General features: G+C 49.0%; 1 protein-coding gene across 6 annotated transcripts in view; it reads left to right on the top strand.

Moving 5' to 3' along the window:
• LOC122252417 (uncharacterized) overlaps positions 1-25,000 on the top strand; it is a 125,470-nt gene that overhangs the window by 46,380 nt on the left and 54,090 nt on the right. For all 6 annotated transcript variants that reach the window (XM_086551563.1, XM_086551558.1, XM_086551561.1 and 3 more), the window contains exons 3-4: positions 1,363-1,462; positions 18,176-18,252. In XM_086551563.1, coding sequence (XP_086407689.1) covers positions 1,363-1,462; positions 18,176-18,252 — 177 coding nt within the window. The remainder of the gene's footprint in view (positions 1-1,362; positions 1,463-18,175; positions 18,253-25,000) is intronic.

Below are 25,000 nucleotides of genomic sequence, written 5' to 3'. Positions count from 1 at the left end.
GTTTCACTGCGGTTGGATATTAGCGGTTTTTGAGAGGCGGAGGCCCGCTGCGGTTCTCCATCGGAGGGGATTCGCCCGCCGGTGGGTTGGGGGTCCAAGGGTTTGTTTGTCAATAAGGGGGGAGGGGGGTAGGGGCGGGGGTGGAGGTGGAGGTGGAGGTGGAGGTGGAGGTGGAGGTGGAGGTGGAGGTGGAGGTGGAGGTGGAGGTGGAGGTGGAGGTGGAGGTGGAGGTGGAGGTGGAGGTGGAGGTGGAGGTGGAGGTGGTGGTGGTGGTGGAGGTGGAGGTGGAGGTGGAGGTGCAGGTGCATGTGGAGGTGGAGGTGGTGGTGGAGAGACAGACAGACAGACAGACAGACAGACAGACAGACAGACAGACAGACAGACAGACAGACAGATAGACAGACAGGCAGACAGACAGATAGAGGGATAGATAGAATGACAGATAGATAGCTAGATGGATGGATAGACTGATGTATAGACATTCTAACGCGGGAGAAATAGATACATAAGATATATAAATTAGATATAAGTAGATAAAGAGGGAGAGATGAGAAGAGAGGAGCAAAGAGAAGAGCAAAAAAAAAGAAAAAAAGAGGAGAGCCGAAAAGAGGAAGAAAAGAAGAAGGATGTAAAGAAGAGATGGCTTGATCGAGGCTTATTCAAACCCATGGATAAAGGGGCGCGGCTTTGTCAAGACTTGAAGAGGAAGGCGGAAATTTCGTCGTGTTTTGACGCATTTTCTCGCTTGTCTTGGCTTCTGTAGCTACTTCTGTTCGCACGCACATATAGACTAGACCCCCCCAAAAAAAGAAAAAGAAGAAGAAAAAAAACACACACACACAAACGTTTTTTTACTTTAGAGATGTTCAAATAAGCATTTAGAAATATAGGAAGCAAACAGCAATTTGTTTTTACGTGACTCCTTTGTATTGATAAGATTGACTATTTATTGTTATTATGTTTTGATGATGATTATTATTATAATGATGATAATTGTTATTGTTATCCTCATCATGATTGTTATTATGCTTAAAAGTACTATTATCATTATTATCACCATCGCCATCATTATAATCACCATCATCATCCCCATCCCCATCCCCATCCCCATCCCCATCCCCATCCCCATCCCCATCCCCATCCCCATCCCCATCCCCATCCCCATCCCCATCCCCATCCCCATCCCCATCCCCATCCCCACCCCCATCCCCATCCCCATCATCAAAGTTTCGAAAATTTCCCTCCCCCCTCCCCGCATTACCCCCTCCCTTCTCTCCCCCCAAAAAAAGCAACCCCTGCAACCAAAAGAAAACAAAAGCCGCACAAAATCTCCCTAACTCGCCCCCTTGTCTCCGTGCACAGGTGAAGAGCAGAGTCGCCGAGGTCTACAGCCAGGTGTGCTCGTACCTGCAGCAGCTGGGTATGCAAGACACCGATCTCTTCGGACTGGCCACTGTCATCGGTAAGTGGACGCCGCTCTCGCCTTCGGGGGTTGTGTGTGTGTGTGTGTGTGTGTGTGTGTGTGTGTGTGTGTGTGTGTGTGTGTGTGTGTGTGTGTATGGTTGCATGTATTTATGTATGTATATATCTGTGTATGTATGTGTATATTTATGAATGTATTTATGTATGTATGTATGTATGTATGTATGTATATATGTATGTATGTATGCATGTATGAATGTATGTATTTATATATATGTATGTATGTAAGTGTGAATGGTTGTATTTATATATGGTTGTATATTTGTTTACATATATGTGTATGGTAGTATGTATGTATGTACGTATGTGTGTATGGTAGTATGTATGTATGTACGTATGTGTGTATGGTAGTATGTATGTATGTATGTATATACATACGTGTTTATTTATGTATGTATGTTATGGTGGGCGTGTGGGCGTCGCCATCCCTGGACGCTACCTGCTGGGAGCCAACCCTTCGCTTCAGGCTCGCTACCTTTCACTCTTATCGGCTCACCCTACACACTTCTTTTCTCGCGACACCCCATGGCTCGTTGATATTTCATCACAGTTGCAATTGCGTGGCCGAAAGGAGTTGCAGAGCATCCACCGGGAAATCCTCACCGGCTGACTAACTCCCGCAGGTTGCCACCGCGCTGTCGGTTCTTTCGAGAACCGTCGGCAGCAAGGGAGTAATGAGGAAGTACTGAGGCAGAGAATGAGGAAAGTAATGCGACAGGCGACGGTGCTAACAGTGAGGTCGGCAGCAGCAGGCATGAGTCACCGCCTTAGCACTGCCGGTGTTTCGTGGGCTAAGGTGCATGCCAGTGCTATCAGATAAGCGCTCTCCGCTGGCGATAGTGGCGCTACTACAGCTCATCAGGCGGTGATATGAGGCTATTAACGCTGGGCCAAGCGGGGGTAGGGGAGGGGGCGGGAGGAGGGGCCTCACCCCGTGCTATGAGGCAGAGGCATGTCAGGATCAGCGGAGGTCAAATAAAGTTCAGCAAGGGCTTTATCTGAGGTCTGCGGCCAGATAAAAAAGGGAAAAGGTCATTTGAAGTGTCTGCTGATATATTGCATGTTATGGTCAGTGAGGGCGGCTCGGAGGAATAATCTTAGGGGTCAGGGAAGGGCAGGGGAAGGAGGCGGGGGATAGGGGCGGGTCGGCGTTATGGGGCGTCAACGGTTTCCAAGGTTTCCGATAATATCTCCTACAGGATCGTGGCGAGATCAGGTGGCTTTGCTATCGAGATTACGTACAAGGGTAGGGGTGTGGTGCGGGGGAGGGGGGTTGTCATGGTATATCACGAGACAGTCACTGCATTGACATTAAAGCTAGCCATACACCTGCAGATTTGATCGCTCAGTTTCAGCAGATTTGATCGCTACGGACCAAATCTCCTAAATATCTGCCTGTGTATGGGGCGATAAAGATAAAACCTCGCACATAAAATCGCTCATTTTGATCTTCCATCATGTTGGAAGTTTTTACCCCCGTACAGATTTTATCGCTGAGTCTATGGATAAATGCGAGAGTTCTTTCCTTCCACGGGTTGAATAGTTCAGTGTGTGGCTGACATAAGTGTGGGTGAATGCTGGTGCGACTTGCGATTATGTGTTGAGAAGAGAGTGATAGAGAGAGAGTGTGTGTGGTGTGTGTGTGTGGTATTTGGTGTTGTGTATTTATGTGTGTTTGTGTCTAAGCGTTTATGCGCGTGTGTTTACAAATGTGGAGTGAGTGCGAATGCGAGTAGTGATGCGAGTATATGTAACGTCGGTTGAGAGAGAAAGAAGGAAGAAAAAACTAGTAATGTGAGAATGGTTGTGGGAGTTTTATAGGGTGTTGTATTTATATGTGTGAGGCACGGATATGAATATCATGTGATCTACTCTGAACACTACACTGGAGTGAGTTGGATATCTGAGCGATTTAGTCTGCGCAGTTAGTGGCGAGTAGAGCGGCAGATTTCATCTCTCGCATTCCATATCTGTTGGTCATGAGCGATCAAATCTGCAGGTGTATGGCTAGCTTTAGGTTAGTTCATATTTTGTAAGGAGAGAGAAAAATAAACGCGAAACCCTCATCGGGAACTAAGGCAGTCAATTATTCAGCCTTTTGGAACCTCTCTGACAGGGGGAGGGGGAGGGAAAGGGAAGGGGGAGGTAGAGTCGCACAGTAAACGGAGATACAGTCATTATATCAAAACGTATTTTGCCTCATTTTTTTTCAAGGCGAGATTAAAAAAAAAAAGGGACGCAAACTAAGACGGTCACTCATCCAGCCTTTTGGATCTTGCGTCACTCGGGTCTCCTCCCGAATGAGACTCCTTTGGCCACGATAAGAATCTCTCTCCTTTGTCTCCTTTGGCGGGCAGACGTAACATCTTCGGTTTTAATTACGTGGGTGAAAGGAAAGTTCGTTTTTTTCGCGAGGGTCGAGGTGATCGATGATGGATGTATATTAGCGGACTGGGTGAGGGACGGACGGATAGATGGGTAGCGGGTGCTCTCTCTCGCCTTTCTTTTCTCGCTGCTGCTCTTCCCCTCTCCTCCCTCCTTTCTCCTCTCTCCTCTCTCTCGTCTCTCATCTCTCATCCCTATTCTCTCTTCTCTCCTCTCTCGTCTCTGCTCTCTCCTCTCTCCTCTCCCATCTCTCCTACTCCTCTGCCCTTTCTCGATGCTCCTCTCTCCCCCCTCAACTTTCTTCTCTTGACTCCCCCCTTTCCTCTCTTATCTCTCCGCTCTCTTCTCTCATTTCTCATCTCTCCTATCTCATCTCTCGCCTATCCCATCTCTTCTCTCGCTCGAAATTAAGAAAATCAAAGATGATCAGCGACGAAGATGAAAATTGTTTAAGAGGAAAATTACTGACATAAATAGATAGGCGAGAGGGATAGAGGAAGAATAGAAAAAATAGAGAAAGAAAGGGGAAAGAACGAATTTGAGAATGACAGAAAAGGAGAGAATAAGATGTCGTGAGGTTCAGAAGGAGAAGCTGGGGGTGAGGAACCACAAAACCGCACGGGAAATATGGGGAAGGACTTGTAGAGGAAAAAAACAACAACAGAGGTACGACGTGCGCATAATTTCGAAAAGGTTCACTTAAATGGGGGTTCGATGGATAGACGGGTAGCAGATGCTTTCTTCTCTCCCCCCCCCTTTTTTTTTTAACTTTCTAACTAATTTATTGAGGCAAACGTCTCCAAAGGATGAGGTAACATAGGCTATACTCACCCTTGTCTTGATAAGTCGCTGACAGGGTTCACGTAGTCTCGTACATAAATCAGAACAAAACATAAAGATATGTTAACAAGATGAAACTATGTAGCTTTAGAGAAATGACACAGATAATATGTTGGGGAAATATACCTCCGGTTCGTGCCAGGGCCCGATTGGAGACTCGCAGAATCTCACTAGAGAAGTAACTGAAGAGGAAAGACAGAACAGAGTAGGTTCGATGTGCTAGTAATTTTGAAGAGGTTCGCCCAGACGGAGCTTCGGTGGATAGACGTTGGATAGGCCTAGCGCCAGGAGGTGGGCTAGAGGGCGGGAGGGCGGTTGGAGCGGAGGGACGGAGTGGCCAGGTCGGCAGGCCAGAGGGCAGGCCAGGAGAGAGGGCTAATGAACACAGCTGGTGAGACAAAGAACTGTTCTTCAGCTGCGCCACCACACTCCTTTTCGGCTCGAATAACAGCGCCGGAAATCACCAGGAAATGATCGAGACTGAGATTTTTTTTATATCCTAACCGAGGTGTTGTTGTCGGGTGGGATGCGGCACGAGGAAATGCCTCGTTCCACCTTTTCCTCCTCCCCCTCCGCGCCCCCTCCTCCCCTCTCCTCCTCCTCGTCTCTCTCCTCCCCTCCATCCCTACCTCTCGCTTCCCTTCCTCCCCTCCTTTCCTCTCATATTCTCTTCCTCCCTTTCTATCCTCCCTCAACCCCTGTCCTTCCTCTCTCCTCCCCACCGCTCTTCTCCCTTCCTCCACCATCCTTTTCCATCCCCTTACCTTCCTTCGTCTCTCCTTTCCTCTCCTCTTCTCTCCTTTCCTCTCCTCTCCTCTCTTCTCTTCTCTTCTCTTCTCTTCTCTTCTCTTCTCTTCTCTTCTCTTCTCTTCTCTTCTCTTCTCTTCTCTTCTCTTCTCTTCTCTTTCTCTCTCTCTCTCTCTCTCTCTCTCTCTCTCTCTCTCTCTCTCTCTCTCTTCTCTTCTCTTTCTCTCTCTCTCTCTCTTCTCTCTCTCTCTCTCTCTCTCTCTCTCTCTTCCTCCTCTCTCTCTTTCTCTCTCTCTTTCTCTCTCTTTCTCTTTCTTCTTCTCTCTCTCTCTCTCTCTCTCTCTCTCTCTCTCTCTCTCTCTCTCTCTCTCTCTCTCTCTCTCTCTCTCTCTCTCTCTCTCTCTCTCTTCATTTCGTTCTCTCCACTTCTTTCCTTCCCTCCTTTCTTGCCTCTCTTTCTCTCCCTCTTCTATTTCTCTCTTTCTCTTTCTGTCTCTTATATTTGTGTTTAACTATTTCCTCTCTCCCCCACCCCCTTGTTCTTGCCTCCGCTCTCTGCAGACATCCTCCTTACCTCGGGCACGATGCCGACTAAATATAATAGAAATAAAGTGTGGAAGATTATGGAAAGTTATAATCATAAAATTATATTAACACTAATAATACCATGTTTCATTGAATATTCTCTCCTGTTCTCATTTGTAAAGAGAGAGAGAGAGAGAGAGAGAGAGAGAGAGAGAGAGAGAGAGAGAGAGAGAGAGAGAGACAGACAGACAGACAGACAGACAGACAGACAGACAGAGAGAGACAGACAGACAGACAGACAGACAGACAGACAGACAGACAGACAGACAGACAGACAGAGAGAGAGAGAGAGGGGGGGGGGGAGAGAGAGAGAGAGAGAGAGAGAAAGAGGGGAAAGAGAGAGATAGAGAGAGAGGAGTGTATATATAAGAGAGATAGAATAGTATATATATATAAATATATATAATATAATATATATAAATATATATATATATATATATAATATATAGAGAGGAAAAGGAGGAGAGAGCGAGAGAGAGAGGGGAAAAGGAGAGAGCGAGAGAGAGAGGGGAAAAGGAGAGAGCGAGAGAGAGAGGGGAAAAGGAGAGAGCGAGAGAGAGAGGGGAAAGAGAGAGAGAGATAGAGAGAGAGGGGGGAAAGAGAGAGAGATAGATAGAGAGATAGATAGAGATAGATAGATAGAGATAGATAGATAGATAGATAGACAGAGAGACAGAGAGACAGAGACACACACACAGAGAGAGAGAGAGAGAGAGAGAGAGAGAGAGAGAGAGAGAGAGAGAGAGAGAGAGAGAGAGAGAGAGAGAGAGAGAGAGAGAGAGAGAGAGAGAGAGAGAGATAGAGGAGGAGAAAATAGTGAGAAGGGAGGAAATATGATTGCTAGACAGTGAGTAAGGAGTCAGTGAAGAAGAGAGACAGCCTGTAAAAAGACGTTGGATAAAACGAGAAGAAAGAGGAGAGAAAGAGAGAGAAAATACAGAAAAGAACACAGAAAATACAATGAAATATAATGTGGACAGAAAATATAGTGAGGTCAGAAATACAGTGAGGTCAGACGCATAATATAATATATAATATATAGTGAAGGGATGAATAAATGTGGACAGAAAATATAGTGATATATATAATGAGCATAGAAAAATGAAGTTAAGACAGAAAATATAGTGATGAGAGAAAGTCAGTGCTTTATAAGTATATTGAGGACAGAAAATATAGTGAATACAGAAATATAACGAGGTACGATTATGTAAATGGAAAAATAAAAAAAGAATATGAGAGAGAGAGAGAGAGAGAGAGAAGAAGAAGAAGAAGAAGAAGAAGAAGGAGAAGAAGAAGAAGAAGAAGAAGATGAGAAAGAAGAAGAAGAAGAAGAAGAAGAAGAAGAAGAAGAAGAAGAAGAAGAAGAAGAAGAAGAAGAAGAAGAAGGAGGAGGAGGAGGAGGAGGAAGAGGGTAAGAGAAGAGGGGGATATAAGAGAAATAGAGAGAGAGAGTGAGCGAGAATGAGAGGGAGGGAGAACGAGAGAGTGAGAGAGCGAGAGCTAGAGAGAGAGAGAGAGAGATAGAAGAAGAGAGGGAGTCTAAAGAGAGAGGGAGAAAGGAATAAGTACGAATCAGAGAGAGAAATAAAGAGAGAGAGAGAGTAGAGAGTTAGAGAGAGAGAGAGAGAGAGAGAGAGAGAAGAGCAGAAGAGAGAGAGAGAGAGAGAGTAAGAGAAGAGAGGTAGTATGTGGAGAAGAGAGAAGCATTGGTCGGAGACGGGAGAAGAAGGATGAAGGGAGGGAAAGGGTTGAGAATGTGGATGGATGTTGGGGCACTTATTTATACGGGAGAGAGGGGAGGAGGACTGACGATCTAAACACCTGTGTGACTAGTGGATATACTCCCCTCACTTCACCAAATACCGGTAGACTGTATCAATCTCCATTAGGAATGCTTAATATTCCCTGGGGCGGCCGCGTCGTCGCGTTACCAATTTCATCAAAACGACCCAATTTTGCACGTGGCCTCGCTCTCCGCCGTGGCACTTGGAGTCATTAGGTGAGTGTGTCACGTGGTCACGCGTGTAGCTGCAAATCAACACTACCCCGTGTCACTTCTCTAATACCTTTACTTTTTTACTCCAGACGAAGGATCGAGGGATATTGAAGGAGAAGCGTTTGAAGAGTATATAAATATGGGAAAAGGCGGGGTGTGTTGTGGAAACTCACGAGTGTTGCGTGGCGTTATACTCACAGCCGGCTCGGCGCTCTCCAAGATGCTGTCATTATATATTTTGTGAGCCAAGAATTGTGATATTTATGTGTGTTTTGACCATGATGTTATGATGTTTGTGTGTGGCGTCAGTCAGTTGTTTCTTAAGGTACGCAGGCATGGTTATTCTTCATTTGTATTGTGGTCTTTTCTTTGGGAACGGCACCTACACCGGCGTTCGTGTACTTTCGAATGCGCCTGCGCGGATTTCGTGCGAAGTGACGCTGTTCGTTCGGAAGGAAGACGGGATTTTATTCTTTCGTAAATAAGACCTGGACAAGCATGAAACGTCTTTGTATGATTTTACATTCTCTATTTATCTATTTATCTATTCAATTATTATTTTTCCTTGATTTTACGTGTCCATTCCAAGGGCAGAGTCCACGAAGTTAACTGCCAAAGGAATTATTTTAAAACGAACGATGCGACTAAAGATTAATGATGACCAAGGGAGGAGAAAAGGAGAAACATCGATAACGAATATTACGATTAGGAAACATACGATAGGTGTAGATAAAGCAACAGTGAAGAGAAAGAAACAACCAAAGCGCATTTGTAATTATTAACCGACCGTGTGTTTAGTAAAGCCAACAACCCCTCTGATCTCTTGTAGTCCCTGCGCGCTCTTACTCTTATTGGGTGTCCCCCCTCTCCCTCCTAGTCTTTCTCTCCCCTTAACTATTCCTCTCTCTCTCCCTCTCCCCCACCCCTGCCCACAACCCCATACATACTTTTCATTACTGCACTCGTATATTCTTCTCTCGCTCCCGTTCTTCTCCCTCCACCCATAACTATTCACGCTATATATTTTATTTTTTTATTACTCATTTTTTTATTTACTTTTATTTTTATTACCGGTTTTCTCCCCCCCTCGCCCTCCTCCTCCTCCTTCCCAAATAATTCTATCAAGCTATCATATTATTGTTTACAAGTTCAGCCCAAGAAACTCATAATGATGCCCAGTCAATCTGTATTATTCGCCTCGTCCGCAAAATCGTATTATCGCGAAACCGTTTCTTTTTTCTTTGTTTATTTATTTATTTATTTTAGATTTTGTGTTCACCAGCCCGATAACTTTTCGCTGGGTAGGCTTGTTTTGCCCCGGGAGATGCTTATGCCGATAGGATAAACAGTTCATCTGGCGGCTGACAGCCTCCGACTTCCTTGGAGCGATGGCGCGGATAATGCTTACGGTCGCGCTCGGAATCGACCCGGCCGCTGCTGGATACCCCGGCCGTCGGGAGGATAAAGTTGCAATTTTATTCTCGAGTACATTATGTCGATGCAAGTTTCACTCCGCGGAGCGATGTGGGTATATCCCGCCGAGGGGGTAGAGCCGGGTGGGTGGGTGGGTGAGGTTAGGTGGGGAGGGAGAAGGGGAGGAGGGGTGGGGTGGGGGAGGATAGGGGAAGGAGAAGGGGAGGAGGGTGGGGTAGGGGAGGATAGGGGAAGGAGAAGGGGAGGAGGGGTTGGATGGGGGAGGGAGAAGGGGAGGAGGGGTGGGGTGAGGAAGGGAGAAGGGGAAGAGGGGTGGGGTGGGGGAGGATAGGGGAAGGAGAAGGGGAGGAGGGTGGGGTGGGGGAGGATAGGGGAAGGAGAAGGGGAGGAGGGTGGGGTGGGGGAGAGAGAAGGGGAGGAGGGGTTGGATAGGGGAGGGAGAAGGGGAGGAGGGGTTGGATAGGGGAGGGAGAAGGGGAGGAGGGGTTGGATAGGGGAGGGAGAAGGGGAGGAGGGGTGGGATGAGAGGCAGATCAGGGGCAGAGAAGGGGAGGGGAAGGAGGATTGGGATGGAGGAGGGAGAGGGGGAAGAGGTGTGGGATTGGAGAGTTAGAAAGGGAGGAGGGGCGGGGTGAAAGAGGAAGAAAGGGAGAAATGAGGAGAAAGGAGGAGGAAGGAAGAATAAGAAGGATAGGAGAGAGAGAAAGAGGGGAGGAGGAAAGGAAGGGAGGAAAAAATGAGAGAAATGTAGGAGGGAGACACAGATGGGATAATGGAAGAGAGGCTTATATTTAGGAGGAAGGAGGCGGGGGAAAGGGATGGGTGGGGTGGGGTGTTCTGTTTCTGAGGGAGGGAGGGAGAGAGGGGGAGGGAGGGAGGGAGGGAGGGAGGGAGGGAGGGAGGGAGGGAGGGAGGGAGAGAAAAGGATGTTTTGATCTTCATTAGGATTCGATGGTTTTATGTATGACCGTTGCTCTTTCGCTATCGTGTGTTCACTTTTAAATTTACTCTGCCCTTCGTCTCTCTCTGCGGTGGTTTCTCTTACCAAAAACTCTGTTTCCTGTTACTCTGCCCTTTTCGTCCCTCTCTCTCTCCTTCTCTCTCTCTCTCTCCTCCCTCTCTCTCCTTCTCTCTCTCCCCCCCCCCCCCCCCCCCCTCTCTCCTCTCTCTCTCTCTATCTCTCTCTCTCTCTCTCTCTCTCTCTCTCTCTCTCTATCTATCTATCTATCTCTATCTATCTCTCTATCTCTCCTCCCTAACTCACTCTATCTCAGGTGTTTGGTTCTAGGGGTGGGGGTGGGGGTGGGGGGTTGGAAGGGGAAGGTTTAGTGAATAAGGGGGGGGGGGTAGTGAGAGAAGGGTGAGGGGTACAGAAATCTGTGACACTGGAAGCATATCATGGCCATGTTTTCTACTTCTTTTTTCTTTTTTTCTCCTTTTCCGAGTAAGATATTGGGGTTGCGAAAGCGATAGAAATGGCGAAAGGTTGAAAAAAAAAAGCCTGGATTTGTTTTTACGAGGTTGCGAAATTTTTAGCGAAGCAACCTGAAAATGATTGAAGTTGGGTTGGTGACCGCGGCGGGTAATGACAGGTACCCGCACCAACCGAACAAAAATCCACTTAATTAAACTTAATTTGACTTAATAGTCTTGGGCGGTTGGATGTAGGCGACAAGACGCCTTGTAATGGAAGCTGATAGCGTTTGTGGAATGCGGGAGGGAGAGGGAGAGGGAGAAGGAGAAGGAGAAGGAGAAGGAGAGGGAGAGGGAGAAGGAGAAGGAGAAGGAGAGGGAGAGGGAGAGGAAGAGGAAGAGGGAGAGGGAGAGGGAGAAGGAGAAGGAGAAGGAGAAGGAGAAGGAGAAGGAGAAGGTGAGGGGGAGGGAGAGGGAGAGGGAGAGGGAGGGGGAGGGGGGGGGGGAGAGGGAGGGGGAGAGGGGGAGGGAGAGGGAGGGGGAGAGGGAGGGGGAGGGAGAGGGGTGAGAGGGGAGGTAGAGGGAGGAGGGAGAGGGGGGGGAATGGGAAAGGAAGAGGGAGAAGAGAGAGGGAGAGGGAGAGGGAGAAGGGAAAGAAAGAGGAAGAGGAAGAGGGAAAGAGAAAGGTAGAGGGAGAGGGGAAAAGGGGGAGGGGGAGGGGAGGGGGAGGGTGAAAGGGGGGAGGAAGGAAGGAAAGGGAAAGGGAAAGGGGGAGAAGAAGCGGGAGAGGGGAGAGAGAGAGGGGGAAGAAAAAGGAAGAGGGAGAGGGAGAGGTAGGAGGGAGAGGGAAGAGGGGAAGAATAAAGGAGAAGGAGAAGGGGAAGGAATATAGGGAGGAGTGGATAGAAGAGCGGGTGTATCTAGGGAGATGGAACTGGCGTGAGGTGCTGGGAGGAGACGCTCCGGGCGATGGGAGAGGGACGCGAGGGAGAAGAATAAGAGAGACAGGGAGAGGGAGAGGATAGAAGCAATCCTCTCGAGCAGGAGGTGGTCCGCAGCATCTGCCGCCGCTTCCGAGCACGGGAAATGTCTGCTCCCTCCTCTTTCCGCGGCTGAAGGAGCCACAGCCTTTCACGCGCTCGTGGTGCCGGAACCGGCCTTGCGGTTTCGTCCTCGGGAAGTGTCGAGCGGGGCGAAATGTCGCGCGTCGACGCCCTGCCTAGAGCGATGACGCAGCGAGGAATAAATGAACTGCGAAGAGGGCGAGCGAGTCGCGCGAAGCGAGAGCAGCGCAGAGTTCGCGACACGTGCGCTTCGAGAGGGAACTCATCAGCGACGATCGAGCTCCTGAGACGAAGAGAGCGCTAGCCGCGGAGAGAGAGAGAGAGAGAGAGAGAGAGAGAGGGAGGGAGGGAGAGCTGATAGGGGTTAGGGAGGGATGTAAATAAAATGGCGGAGGGGCAAAGGCGCTTAGCAGATGAGCCGAGATTTAAAGTAAAGGTTGAAGATTAAGGAATAAGTCAGTCCAGCCTCGGACACTTTGGACGTGAGACGTGACCGCCGGGGCTGCCCTGAGTGAGGGCCCCCCCCGATGTTTTGTTGGCGTAGCGTGCCAGTGCGTGGGTTGTAAGATGGATGAAAAAGAGGTAAGCCGTAAGGATTAACGTGTGTTCAACGTTCGACAAAGACCCAAACGGTTCAAAAAAGAGAACGCGGATCATCCCTCATCGAGAAAAATCTAGTGCTGCGGAGCCTCCTTTCCGCGTCCTGCGTGAGTGAAGGTGGATCTCGAGTCCTTTCGGCGTGGCATGAGTGTGTGCGGTGGATGGGCGGACGGCCGGTGTGATGCCTAGCCGGGGCGAGGCGCTGGGTGGAGGGTGGACGGCGGAGTGGAAGGGGGAGGGCGGAGGGCAGAATGCTGGGAGGAGTATGGAGGGAGGGTGGGTGGGCAGTGTGAGACGGCCGCCAGACTACATGTTTATTATACCGTAGCCCAGCCTTGAGCTCCGGCCGTCATGCCTTCACCTTCTTCCTTGTAGAGCAGAAGGTCGCCACCCTCGAGCAGGTCATCACGGCCTTCTCCTCCGCCGCCGCCGCCGCCGACCCCAGACACCTCTCCGGCGCTCTTCCGTAGCCAGACAGACAGACACTCAGACATGCTCTCCCCAACGCCGCATGTCCGCTGCAAGATTAAGAGCCTTGATGGATCGCGCAGACGAGGCCCGAGAGAACGATCGCCGAGGCCGTGTCTCCTTCGCCACGATTGATGAGCGCCGAGGCTTCCACCGCTGGTCTCGTACGGAGAGGATTCTCGGGCACTGGGCTTTTTCCAGCCGCTTCGTCAGCAGTGTTTTGTCATTGAGCTTCCAGGAGTTTTAGATCTCGAGAGATTGAAGCGCAGCGGCGCACGAAGCACCAAGCGCCGAGGAGGAAGTTCTGGCAAAGGGAGCTTCGAAGAAGTGCTCCTCCCTACCATGTTTACACCCCCCTCCCTCCCTCCCTCCCTCCCTCCCTGCCCAAGAGGGCTGTCAGTTACCGCAGCAGGTCACATCCACCAGAAAGGACTGTCACTCACACACAGGGTCCATGGCAGGGCGAAAGGCTGCTGCTCTCACCCGGGGCTTTCCATCAGGAGAACTGCCGCTCGCCTCGACCAGGAATGCCGCGTCGCTGCCCCGTCTGCCCGTCAGATGGGTCTCCTGCTTAGAGGCAAGAAGAACAACAGCTGAGGGAGAGGAAGTAGAGAGGATTGGGCAAAAGGAGGGGAGAGAGATAAAAGAGGGGGAGAGGGGAAAGGAGGTTAAGAGGTGGCGTGGGGAGGAAAGGTTCCGAGAAATTACTGGAAAATTTCCAATGCGGCCGTAAGAAATGTGAGTCTTCCCGCTTGAGATTCCACATAACCCCCCCCCACCCCCCCCACCCACCAACCCCCCCCCCCTCCCCACACACAGACACAGACACAGACACAGACATACATACATACACAAATACACATATATACATACACACATACACATACATATACATATACATATACATATACATATACACATACGTACACACACACATACATACACACACATACATAAGCATATATACACATATACATACATATACACATACACATACGCATGTACATACACATGCACAAACACACACACATACACACACACATACACACACACACACACACACACATACACATATATTTATATATAAACATATATATATAAATATAAATATAATATTACATATATTTATATATATTGTGGGTGTGTGTGTGTGTGTGTGTGTGAGTGTAGTTGTATACATAAATATATATATATATATATAAATAATAGAGATATTATAATATATGTTTGTGTGTTGTGTGTGTGTGTGTGTTGAGTGGGTGTGTGTGTGGTGGTGTGTAATATATCATATATAACAATAAATATAATATAAATATATATATAATAATATATATATTAATTTATAATATACACAACACACACACCACAATGTTATATATATATAAAAAAATATATATATATATTTATATATATATCTATACATAATATATATATATATCATATATATTTAAATATATATATAAAATTAAATATATAATATTTATATATATGGATTTTAAAATGAATAATAAATTATAAGTAATAATAAATAAATTAATATAAATGTATATATGTATAATGGTATATATGTAATATAGTTATATGTTATATGTAAATGTTATATGTTATATGTTATATGTATAAATTGTATGTATATAAATGTATATATGTATAAAAGAATAATTTGTAATATATATATACATATATATATGTATGTATATATGAATATATGTATATATATATATATATATATATATATATATACGTAAATGTGCAATGTGTGTGTGTGTGTATACACACACACACACACACACACATTGCACATTTACTTGCATACACGTAGCACTTGCTTACTGTATCGTTTATGCTACTGTATTATGTTCTCACACATGCACTGCGATAATAGGCAACTTTTCTACGTAACGCTGAACACAACAAGATTCTTTCATTTTTTTTTCGAGCGAATCCCAAAATACGACTTGTTACAGGTGGCGAGTGCTAGCGCGGAGGCAGATGCTATCACGCAGGCCGCCCGCCCGGCAGTCTGGTCGAGGCGAAAAAAGGGGTTCGGCGCCGAGGAATCTATGCCGCTTGTTTATGCCGGAAAAAATAATTGAAATGATTATAGGGGGATCTGGGGATTGTTACTGATGAGGGCCAGCGTAAAGATACATCACCGGGCAAAAAAGCTGCGAATCATTTGATAGTTCTAATGATAAGAACCACGGGCAGGAATCATCATAATAATTTAAGAGATCTGAATACATAATGGCAAATCGTCCGGCGGCGTGTCTTCGTAGAAAGCATTGATATTGATTGTGCGAATGTGTGGAATCATGGCTTGGAATGGACGTGTAGGTTTCGCAACCGCCGCATGTGCTTATTTTGACTTTTTTTGCGAAGGAGGGTTTGACAAGGACATGCTTATGACAGGGCCACGGCCGTGCTATTACGTCTACGGGAAGACTATCATTCAGCTTTACCCCGGATTGCAATAGGAGATTTATAAGTTCATTGTTGTCTCTTGTGCAACGGTTATTTAGACGGCGAACTTTGGCTTGTGTATAGGAGCACTCTTCTATCTGTGGCAATGCTTACTTGTTTTCGAGGGTGCTCTTCTGGCGCTGATAATGCTGCTTTGTCTGCACCTGCAATGTTTTGTCTGGTAAAGCTGTTTTGTTTACGAGGGATTTTGTATTGTTTGTGGAATCAGTCCTTGTGTCATCACTAATCTCCCTTCATACGTTTGCAATCATATTTTCACTCGATCCGTTATATCTTTCGCTTCTTTATTCTGCTTGGATATCTTGCAATACTATTTTCCTATTAAGTTCAATATGTTCGATATGCAATACTTTTAATACCTTATACTTCAGATCTACTCGTATGACTATGGTACAAATAATATTTAAGTATATATGAAAATAAGACGCGCCGTGTGCCATAATACGAACGAAACATAAAGGTTCCAGATGCACGCTAACGTACTTTCAGTAATTATTATATACACTGTTTATTCACCTGCGTTTCCCGTGGCGAAGGCAGATGCATCTTCATTAAATTATTTGCTGATCGTGTACGAGATCTCTTGAGTCTCAAGCGCTGGATAAATAATCACATGTTTGCTATGATTTTATATGAAAGTGGATGATAAACCTTGGATCCAGCTGGAGAGTTTAGTGCAACATGAAGGCTGATGCAGCGAGAGCGAAGGCTGTGCTGGCCGGGTTTGTTTACATCTCGGCTCGCGGCGCTGTCTAGCCCCGGGAGGCATGTGCCGCCACGCCCTCGCTCTCTCTCTCTCTCTCTCTCTCAGAACTACACACTCTCCTCACTACTCCCCCCCTCCACTCTCCAGTCTCCTCCTCCTCCTCTTCTCTCTTCCTTTCCTCCCACTCTCTCTCTCTCATCTCTCTCTCCTCTCTCTCTCTCTTCCTCTCTCTCACTCTCCCTCTCTCCCCCTCTCGTCCTCTCCCTCCTCTCTCTACTCTTCCTCACTCCTCCTCTCTCTCCTTCTCTCTCTCCTCTCTCTCTCCTCTCCTCGCTCTCTCCCTTCTCTCACGCCTCTCTCTCTCTCACCGCTCTCTCTCCTCACCTCTCATCATCTCTCCTCTCTCTCTCTCTCTCTCTCACTCTCTCCTCCTCCCCTCTACTCTATGTCTCACTCACCACCTCCTACTCTCGCTCCTCTACTCCTCTCTCTCTCGTCTCTCCTCCTCTCTCTCTCCCTCTACACTTCTCTTTCCTTCTCTTCCTCCTCTCTCCTCTCCTCACCTCACTCTCTCCACTCTCTCTCTCTCTCCTCCCTCTCTTCTCCTCTCCTCTCTCTCTCTCCTCTCTCTCTCCTCATTATCTCTTTCTCCTCACACTCCCCTCTTCTCTCTTTCTCTCTCACTCACACTTCACTCACTCACTCACACACTCACTCACTCTCTCTCTCTCTCTCTCTCTCTCTCTCTCTCGCCTCTCTCTCTCCTCTCCCTCTCTCTTCCACCCTCACTCACTCTCTCAATTCTCTCTCTCTCCTCCATCTCTATCTCCCTCTCTCTCTCTCTCCTCTCTCCTCCTCTCTCTCTCTTCTCTACTTCCTCTCTCCTCCCTTCTCTCTGATCCTCTACTCTCTCTCTCCCTCTCTCTTTTCTCACTCTCTCTTTTATCTACTCTTTTTCTTTTTCTCTCTCTCCTCTCTCTCTCTCCTCTCTTCTCTCCTCACACCTCTCTCTCTCTATCATTCTCTCCTCTCTCACTCTCTCTCTCTCTTCTCTCTCTCTCCTTCTCCTCACTCCTCATCTCTCTACACTTCTCTCCTCTCATCTTTCCTCCTCTCTCTCACTCTCTTCTCATCTGTCTCTCTCTCTCTCTCTCTCTCTCCTCTCTCCGTCTCCTCTCTCTCATCTATCCTCTCTCTCTCCTTCTCACTCTCTCTCTCTCTCTCGTCACTCTCTCCTCACTCTCTTCTCTCAGCTCCTCCTCCTCCTCTCTCCTCCTCCCTCCCCTCCTCTCTCGTCTCTCTCTCTCTCTCTCTCTTCTTTCTCTTCTTTCTCTCATCTCGCTCACTCACTCTCTCTCTCTCCACAACACTCTCTCTCTCCTCCTTCCCTCTCATCTCTCTCCCCTCCTCTCTCCTCTTCTTACATTCTCTCTCTCTCTCTCACTCTCTCTCCTCTCTCTCCTCATCCCCTCATCTATCCCCAGTCTCCTCTCTCCACTCTCTCACTCCGCCTCTCTCCTCTCTCTCTCTCACCTCTCCTCCATCCTCCTCCTCTCTCTCTCTCACTTCCCTCTCTCCTTCTCTCTCTCCTCTCTCACTCTCTCTCTCTCTCTCCCTTCTCTTACTTTCTCTCTCCTCTCTCTCCTCTTCTCTTCTCTCCTCACTCTCTCTCACTCCTCCTTCTCTCCTCCTCTCTCTCTCCGTCTCCTACTCTCTCCGCTCCCTTCCTCATCTCTCTCTCTCTCTCTCTCTCTGTGTGTGTGTGTGTGTGTGTGTGTGTTTGTGTGTGTGTGTGTGTGTGTGTGTGTGTGTGTGTGTGTGTGTGTGTGTGTGTGTGTGTTTGTGTGTGTGTGTGTTTGTGCGTGTGTTTTAAATGTATCTGTACGAGAAGGAAAGAGTGAGTGTACGCATGCCTGTCAGAGACCCAGTATAGCGACAGAATTTTAAAAATTTTGATTTCTTCCTTGACAGATGGAGAACACGTTTTTGCCGAGTTGGAGAGCAAACTCACTAAATATGCTCCCAAGGCCTGGAAGACCGCGCCCTATGTAAGTAGTTTCTGTTTGTGCTTCTCTTTTGGTGTTTATGCACGCTGGTTGCGAGATCAAAGGCGTTCACGTAAGTATGCATTTGTTCAGGCAAACGCACGCACATCCTTGCAGGCACGCACGCAAGAGGGCCGGATATGTCATAATTCAAGTGTGTCTGTGTACTTGAACTGGAGGAAGAGAGTTCTCTCTCTCTCTCTCTTTAACTACCTTTCTCCCTTCTCGCTATCTCCCCCTCTCTCTTTCTCTTACTCTCTCTCTCTCTCTCTCTCTCTCTCTCTCTCTCTCTCTCTCCTATCACCATCTCAAACTCTCTCCTCTCCCTCTCTCCTCTCTCTCTCCTCCCTCTCTTCTCTCCTCTCTCTCTCATGTCCTCCCCTCCTCTACCCTCCTCTCCCCTCTCCCACCTTCCCTCTTCCTCTACCTCTTCCCTACCCTCTCACCGCTCCCCCACCCTTTCCCACTCCCTCTCCCTCTCCCCCTCCCTCCCCCACCCTCCCCCCTCCTCTTATCTCCCTTCCCCTCTCCCTCTCCCTCACCCCACACCCTCTCCCACCAACCGCCCTCCCTCTCCCCCTGCCTTCACCCATCTCCCCACTCCCTCCTCCTTGCTCCCATCCCATCACCTCCTCCATTCCCATCTCCATCACCCATCGCCATTCTCATCTCCATCTCCAACTCACATCTTCCATCTACATCCCCATCTCCATCTCTCCATCTCCATCTCCATCTCCATCTCCATCTCCCTCTCCCTCTCCCTCTCCCTCTCCCTCTCCCTCTCCCTCTCCCTCTCCCTCTCCCTCTCCCTCTCCCCCTCCCCCTCCCTTTTCTCTCTCTCTCTCTCTCCCCCTCCCCCTCTCTCTCCCTCCCCCTCCCTTCCTGGAGTCGTGATGTATGACACAAGAGCCCGTAAGGTAAGAGCGAAGGTCGCGTACGGCGAGATGCTGAGACGCCACAAAAAACGGGAACGGAACAGAAAATGTAGAATGAATAATTAAAAACAAATACGAGGAATTGGTGTGGAGGAGAGCGAGAGGGAATAACGGGTAGGAGAATGATAATAAAAAGAAGGGGAATGAGACACTAGAAGAAGAGGAGAGGAGAGGAGAGGAGAGAGAGAGCAACGCGGAAGAGGGGGCCGCGGGGAAGACAGGAGTGTATTGTGGAGGACGCGGAAGTTTCGGTGAATGTGTAGGGGGCGGAATGGGGAGGGGAGGGGGAGGGGAGGGGAGGAGGGGAGGGAAGGAGAGGTAGGAGGAGGGAGGGATGAGAAAGGAGAGGAGGAGGGGAGGGGAGGGGAGGGGAGGGGAGGGGAGGGGAGGGGGAAGGAGAGGAGGAGGGACTGAGATGGGAGGAGAAGTTGATGAGGAGGAATGGGGATGGGGAAGGGTGATGGAAGGGGGAGGGGATGATGGAGAGGAGATGGAAATGAGAGGCGTAAGGAGAAGAAAAAGGGAAAGGGGAAGGAGGAGGGGAGAGAAGAAGGGGGAGTGAATGAAAGGAGATATGGATGGGAGAAAGATAAATGAAGGAGGAAGGGATTGTAAAGAGAAGAGGGAAGGAGAGGAAAGGGGAAGGGAAAAAGGTGAGAAGAATGGGGGAAAGAAAAGAGGAGGATGAAGGAAAAGGAGAAGGGAAGGGGAAGGGGAAATAGTAAAAGTGAAGGAGTAGAGAAGAAGAGGACAAGGAAAAGGAAGGAGAAAAAGCCTAAGAAAGAAGTACAGGGGGAGGGGAGGAGAATGGAGACAGAGGATAGTGGGAATGGGAGGAAAATGGAGAGAGAGGATATGGGGAAGAGGACAAGGAGAAGGGGGAAGACGAAGGGGGAAGAGAGGAAGGGAAGCAACTCACTCCTGCAGCCGAGCAAGCGATCATTAGAAACACGGATAGGCCTACATGTCGAGGGTCGGGATTGTTGGCGAGGGATTCCAGGAGAGCGAGGGATCTGCGCCAGGTGGGTCCCTGAGGGAGTGGCGGACGAGGGACGAGGGACGAGGACGCTAATGATCATGATGGTAATGAGGATAATAATAATAGTAATGGTTGTAATAATAATAATAATAATAATAATAATAATAATGATAATGATAATGATTACAATGTCGACAATAGTAGTACTAATAACAATGATTATGATAGTAATTGTAATAATTATGATGATAATGAATAACAACGATAACAACAATTATGATAATAAGGATGATTGAAATAATGATAAGGATGATATGAATAAAAACGGTGATAATATTGAGAACGATAGGGATGGTGACGATAATTAAGACGAAAAAAAAACAATTTGCAAGTGACGAAGGCCCCGGAACGCGAAGGAAGACGTGGCAGGGAGGGGGTACCGAGAGGCGGGGGGAGTAGGCGACGTTGTGAAAGTGCCGTGCGGTAAATTGGAGTAATGGCCCATCGTCGGCATTTTTCCGTAATGATGCCTGGAGGGCGCACGGCTATAGGGGCACATCGAGCCGTGCCCTTCTGCCATGCCCCCTTGTACCCGCGCCTTCCCTGCCTCCTCCGCCGAGCCTCACGCCATGCCCCACATACTAGCGCCTCTCATGGTGTAAGCACATAGCCTAGAATCCCCGTTATGTGCTCCTCCTCGTCGCGTGATGCTCCCTCATAGCAGAGCAGCTGGGACGGCGCATGCCTACGAGTCCGGAGAAAGGCCCGACCTGGGAAGGGAGACCTGATCGCAACAGGTCTACAGGTCGCGGGCATTTTGATGCGTGTGACCCACTTCTTAGCACTACATTTATTCTGTCTTGTATTGATCCAACCACGGTCCAAATCCGACATACGGACGCGGATGTACGCGCGCACCATCTCTCTCTCTCTCTCTCTCTCTCTCTCTCACATCCTCGTTCTCCCCAATCCTCTCTCTCTCTCCCTCCACCTCCTCACCTCTCTCTCCTCTCTCTCTTTCTTCTCTCTCACTCTCCTCTTCTCTCTCCTCTCTCCTCTTCTCTCTCACTCTCTCTTCTCACTCTCTATCTCTCTTTAACACGATGCATACATACATAACATACATACAGACATACATAATATATGTATATATATATATGTGTTAAGATACAATATATATCTATATATATATATATAATATTAATATATATATATACATATATTATAGATATGAGTGTGTTGAGTGTGTGTTGTGGTTAGTGTGTGTATGTAGTTTGTTTATAATGTATACAATATGTATACACACACACACAAACAACACAACACAACACAACACACACACACACACACACAACACAACACACACACAACACATATAATAGATCTATATATATATATATTATATATATCTGTAATATTATGTATAAACATATATATACATACACATACACATACACATACACATAATACACACACACACACACACACACACACACACACTTCTAGTTCTCTTCTCTTCACTCTCTTCTCCTACTCTCCCTACTCCCCACTCCCCCCCCCCCCCCTCTCTCTCTCTCCTCTCTCTCTCTCTCTCTCTCCATCAATCCTCTCTCCACTCTCTCTCTCTCCCTCTCTCGCTCCTCTCTCTCTCTCTCTTCTCCACTCTCTCTCTCTCCTCCCTCCCATCTCAACCTCTCTCCCTCTCCTCTCTTGCCTGCCCCTTCCTCGCTCTGCTCTACAAACGCAAACACAACACATGTTAACGCACATCATGAATACGGAACACTGACAACGCAGCACACACACACAACACACACACACACACAAACAACACACACACAACACACACGCACACACAAACACACACCACACTACAACACACACACCACTCACGCACACACGCTACCACGGGGGGGGGGGGGGGGGGGGGGGGGGGGGGGGGGGGGGGGGGGGGGGGGGGGGGGGGAGGTGCTGGCAGCGGGGGGGGGGGTGTGGGGGGGGGGGGGGGGGGGGGGGGAGGGGAGCGGGGGGCAGAGGGTATTGAAGGAGAGACGAGTGGGGGGGGGGGGGGGGGGGGGGGGGGGTTAGAGGAAGTTGGACAATTAACAAAAGTGAATAGTTCCAGGTTTTGTTGTTTGTGCTTTCGTGTCGTCCTTGGCATGCAAACAAGATTGTGCAGAATCATACCTCCATTGCCATTCATATCGCCAGCAAGCCTGCAATGTTGACTCTTTGAAGAAATTGCTAATTGTTAGAAATTCTTTTGTTGCTTAGTTGCAGTATAAGATAAACGTTTTGTGTATATATATTTTTAGATATTAGTATAGTTAGGTAGGCGCTTGCGTGTGTCAAGCCTCCCTTCCCCTCCTCTTCCCCCTCTCCCTAACCACTTGACATGCACGTGTTTATATGTTATAAATCTCTCGAGAAAAATAGTTGAAAAAAAGGGAATCAGTGTAAGCTCTTTTGCATTATCCTTTAGCCCCGCATCCTCCGGCATCGCTCGTACCCCGGCGGATCGTTCAGGCCACGGGGGCGCGAGGAAGGGGCGGCCGCGGACGAAGCATTGTGGCAAGCGACGGAAGGGAGCGAAGGAGCCACTCTCATTGTCCTGTGGTGTGATGTCCGCTCAAGTAGGGATCGACTTACACGCTGGGGTCCGTCGGCCAGCACCATGACCCGAGTGGGGGTGTCGGTGCGTCGGTGCGTTCCGCTCATTCCAAAGGGCTTTTGGACCAGGTTGGAGGGGAAGGGAGAAGGAGAGGGGGTAGATGGGGAGGGAGAGGGGGAGGTAGAGCGTAAGGGTAAGTGTGAAGGTGAAAGAGAGGGACGAGCAGGGACAGAATTAGGGTAGTAATGAGGGAGAAGGTGATGGTGGAAGTGAAGGTGAGAAAAAGGGAGAAGGAGAGGATAAGGGAGAGAGAGGGTGAGGGAGAGAGAGAGGGTGAGGGAGAGAGAGGGTGAGGGAGAGAGAGGGTGAGGGAGAGAGAGGGAGAGAGAGGGAGAGGGAGAGAGAGGGAGAGGGAGAGAGAGAGAGAGAGAGAGAGAGAGAGAGAGAGAGAGAGAGGGGGGGAGGGAGAGAGAGAGAGAGAGAGAGAGAAGGGTGGGGAGAGAGGGAGAGAATAGAGAGACAGAGAAGAGAGAGAGAGAGATGAGAGAGAGAAGAGCGAGAGGAGATAAGAGAGAGAGAAAGGAGAGAAGAGAGAAGGGAAGAGGGGATGGAGAGGGAGAGGTGAAGGGAGGCTGGGCGAGTGAGAGTGAGACATTGCGGCGGGCGCTGGTCTCTTGCTCCTGGCGCTTGCGCTTGTTGCCTCTGTTTGTGGCTGATTTTGTTCTACTTTCAGTTGTCGGGTGCATTGTCGTCTCCACCATCCAGCCTTCTTTTCCCTTCCCCGCAACCATGCCGTTCTGCATCCTGACGCCTGCCTGCCTGGGCAATTTGCTCCCTTCCCCCCCCCTCTCCCTCCCCCTGACCCTCCATCCTTGCTAAAACTACATCACTGCCAGCCTTTCCGTTCTTCCGGCCTTCCTCCCTTGCTGCCTACCCTGCTGTGTCCTCCTGCCGCCTGTCTTCCTACCACTCATTGACGGCCGTCCGTCCTTCCACCACTTTCTTCCTACACCCTGAAATTCATGCCCCGTTCCTCCCCCCTTCTGCCTACACCCATCCTTCCCGTCCGTTCCTTCCTCCCTTTCTTCCACCCTAATTCACGGTGCCTGCCCTCACATCCTTTCTTTCTCACGCCTTTCCCTTCCGTCAGGCCTTTCGTTCTTGCTTCCTTTCTATCCCTCCCCTCCTTCTCCCCCTTCCATCCTCCCTTACGGGCTGAGCGCCCGCCCGGCCTCCTACCCGCATGCCTGCCTACCTGACCGTTCGGCCGGCCCTCCCGCATGCCGTCCTTCCCAGCCCTTTCGTTCTTCCCTTCCGGCCCGCCTCCCGCCCCCCCGTCCCTCCTTTCTTCCATCCGTCCATCACTGCCTCCTCATCCTTCCCCATCCCTTCCTTCCAATCACCCCCCCCCCCCCTCTCTCCCCCTCTCAACCCCACTCCCTCCTCTTCTCTCTCTCTCTCTCACACTCTCTCTCTCCTCTCCCGCTCTCTCGCCTCTCTCTTCTTCCTCTCTTCTCTCGCGCTCGCGGCTCTCTCCTTCTCTCTCTCTCTCTCTCACACACCCCTCCCACAACAGCCTCCCTCAAAAACCCCAAAACCCAAACCCCCAACCAACAACAATAAATCGTATCAGTCTTGACCATAGCCCACGTTTTCCGCCAGCGCAATGTACACGCACACCCCCTCCCCTGAGGGATCTCAGGTCACGCCATTATGATTCGACACTTCGGCTAAACTAAAGCGTTTTCTTGTACGCTCGCGATACCATCGGCTATGGGCGAAGAGCAGGGGTGAGGGATGTGTACGGCGCTCAGACGAAGGTGTTACAATAGGCCGAGCCCTTTGTCCAGGACCCTATCTATCTACCGTCTATCCTCCGGCCGGTCCTCCCCTACCTGCCGCTCCCCGTCCGTCTATCCTTCCCTATCTACCGCCTATCCTCCGTCCCGACCTTCCTTAGCGCCCGCCTGAGTCTACCATCCAACTCGCCACGTCTGGACAACGCATCCTCAGCCTCGGTGTGCGCCGCGGTGCGCTCGCCCTGGCTACGTCTTAATTCACTCATGTGCGCTTATTGTGTCATAAACACGGCGAGTGGGTCGCCCATACACACTCGAGCATTGGGAGTCGGAATCCGCCATGTGTGCACGGCAACTCCCTCTGAAGACGGTGGTGATAGTGAAAGTCGGGGTAGCGTTGATATGGTATTAGGAATGTTGATAGTGC

Source organism: Penaeus japonicus, unplaced genomic scaffold, assembly GCF_977035675.1.
Source record: "Penaeus japonicus unplaced genomic scaffold, GWHDUDI00000001_assembly GWHDUDI00000025, whole genome shotgun sequence".
NCBI classification, from domain to species: Eukaryota; Metazoa; Arthropoda; class Malacostraca; order Decapoda; family Penaeidae; genus Penaeus; species Penaeus japonicus.
The sequence above is the reverse complement of the archived record's forward strand: the minus strand, read 5'-3'. Positions and strand labels throughout refer to the sequence as shown.